The sequence below is a fragment of the Camelina sativa genome, chromosome 9, assembly GCF_000633955.1.
Source record: "Camelina sativa cultivar DH55 chromosome 9, Cs, whole genome shotgun sequence".
Taxonomy (NCBI): Eukaryota; Viridiplantae; Streptophyta; class Magnoliopsida; order Brassicales; family Brassicaceae; genus Camelina; species Camelina sativa.
In genome coordinates, this window is record NC_025693.1 from 3,196,179 (window position 1) to 3,198,489 (window position 2,311).

The 2,311-nt window shown below is 35.1% G+C and overlaps 1 protein-coding gene across 1 annotated transcript; it reads right to left on the reverse strand.

Annotated features, from left to right (window-relative positions):
• Positions 905-1,370, reverse strand: LOC109126343. Its single transcript, XM_019229847.1, has 2 exons — positions 1,321-1,370; positions 905-1,046 (listed from the first exon to the last, which is right to left on the reverse strand). Exons 1-2 carry the CDS (start codon positions 1,368-1,370, stop codon positions 905-907), a joined length of 192 nt encoding a protein of 63 aa, XP_019085392.1.

The following is a 2,311-nucleotide window of genomic DNA, read 5'->3' on the forward strand; positions in this document are numbered from 1 at the left end:
GTGATCCACCACTTTCCAACAACTTGTCAATAGCCAACTGCATCTTCCGTACAGAAGCTAAAAACAATACACAACTAACAACACATAAAACAACTTACCGTGGAAATTCATTGAAATCTCGAAGAGGATGATACTAGGACTCCATACCACAACAAATTGACTATCTACTCATAATCAATTCCATCACACATCATCATGCATCAAGCAATAGGAATATAATTCAACCAATTAAATTCCTAAACCGTTCTAAAGCATCCACTTAACCATCCTAGAACCGTAAGGGCTCTAATACCAAATTGAAACAACCCGATCCGCTTTTTTATAATAATAATAACAATATAATTAAATACCCCATAATATTTAATTATAACCAACCAACAAACCATCAATAACCAAACATACACAACGGAAGACATATCAAACCAACTCCAACGTATTAAAATACAATATCAATCATAACCAATATAAACCAGCATCCTAGCATGCTTCTAAACCAGGTTCCAACAAAAAAATAACATAAACACAACACAACAACCAAGACCCTAGATCATCCTCCTCCTCATTGCCATGATTCCACACTATACATGCATTACCTGCACCACAAACACAATGAGAAGCGTGAGTATTACCATAAATACCCAGTGAGACGATCCTCCCATCCAGTGCCGTGCCCAGGTTTAAGGGGGCTTGAGGCAAACTTGAAATCGGGGGCTAATTTAAAAAAAAAAAAAAAAAAATATTAAAAATTCGAAATTAAAATAAAATAAAATAAAATATTAAAATTCAAAACTATTCAAAAAAAATAAACCAAAAACCAAGAAAACCAAGACATTAAATAATAATGTAAAAAAACTAAGACATAATTTTTCTTCCTTCTGTTTCAATAAATTATTTCACCAGCTTCTCATAATCTAGGTCCCCAACTAGTTCTCTTTCTATGGATATGATAGCTAGTCCATTCAATCTTTCTTTTGACATAGTTGATCGCAAATATGACTTGATCAACTTTAACTTTGAAAAACTTCTCCCAGCAGTGGCAACATAAACTGGAATTGTCAACAATATGCGATACGCAATCCATGAGTTTGGGTAACAGTCTTCCATTCCTTTCAAATAGTTCAACACCTCAATAGGTCTCTTGCAGTCTTCAGGCAATGCATCTTTTAGAACTGATAGTTCAAAATACAAATCATCCCCAATAACATCTGAATGATCTTCATGTTTTAGACATCCTTCAAGATTTGTACAAGACGCTCTCAAACTATCATCACTTGCAGACTTTTCTCCAAATCAAATAGGAATCCAAATGTTTGCTCATACTTTTGAAATTGCTCAAATCTTGTCTCAAGAGAATATAGAGCTTGATCCATTACTTGGATGAAATAAGAAATTCTAAAGCTCTCTTCTGGAGATAAATTCTCAGTTTCATCAACTCTCTCAGGTTCCTCATCAAAAAACTTCTTTCTTCTGGTGACACGTTTTTGCTTAGTAGGAAATATGGTTTCAATCTCCATAGATTCTGCTATTTGTTGGACCTCTGATTTAGCACTCTCAAACCCCGTCTCTCGATAATTTTGAAAAAAAGAAACAAGTCCTTTTAACTGGGAAACAGCAACTTCAATATCCATGTCTTGTGACTGCAAACTCTTACTTACGGTATTAACAGCAAATAGAAGTTTGTACCAAATCACCATAGACAACAAGAATTCATAGTTTCCAATCCCATGTGTTTCACTTGTCGCAAGACACTCAGCATCACTTCGTGCTTTTGGATCATTAGTAGTTTCAGCTATATAAATCAAAGCATCTCTTATTTTTGGAGCTTGAAACCTTATTGCCTTAACGCATTCAACATGACTCTCCCATCGGGTTTGTGATAAATTTTTAACAGTCAAACCTCCCACCATATCTTCCAATATCTTCCACCGCTTAGTTGAAGATGCAAATAGGCAATAAATACGCTAGATTATCCCAAAAAATGAAATTGCTTTCTCAGAAGTGGTCGCTATATCACAAAGTGCAAGATTAAGACTGTGACAACCACACGGAGTATAAAATGCACGTGGATTGACATCAATGAATCTCTTTTGTACTCCTTTATGTTTCCCCTTCATATTAGACCCATTATCATATCCTTGTCCCCTCACATCATTAATATTTAAATCAAGAGCAACCAACACATCCTGAATCTCACGAAAAAGCCCTTCTCCAGACGTGTCATCAACTATCAAGAACGTGAGAAAATATTCTTCTATCTTAGCTGAAGATGTTGAAACATCAACACATCGAAGAATAAGAGTCATCTGTTCAT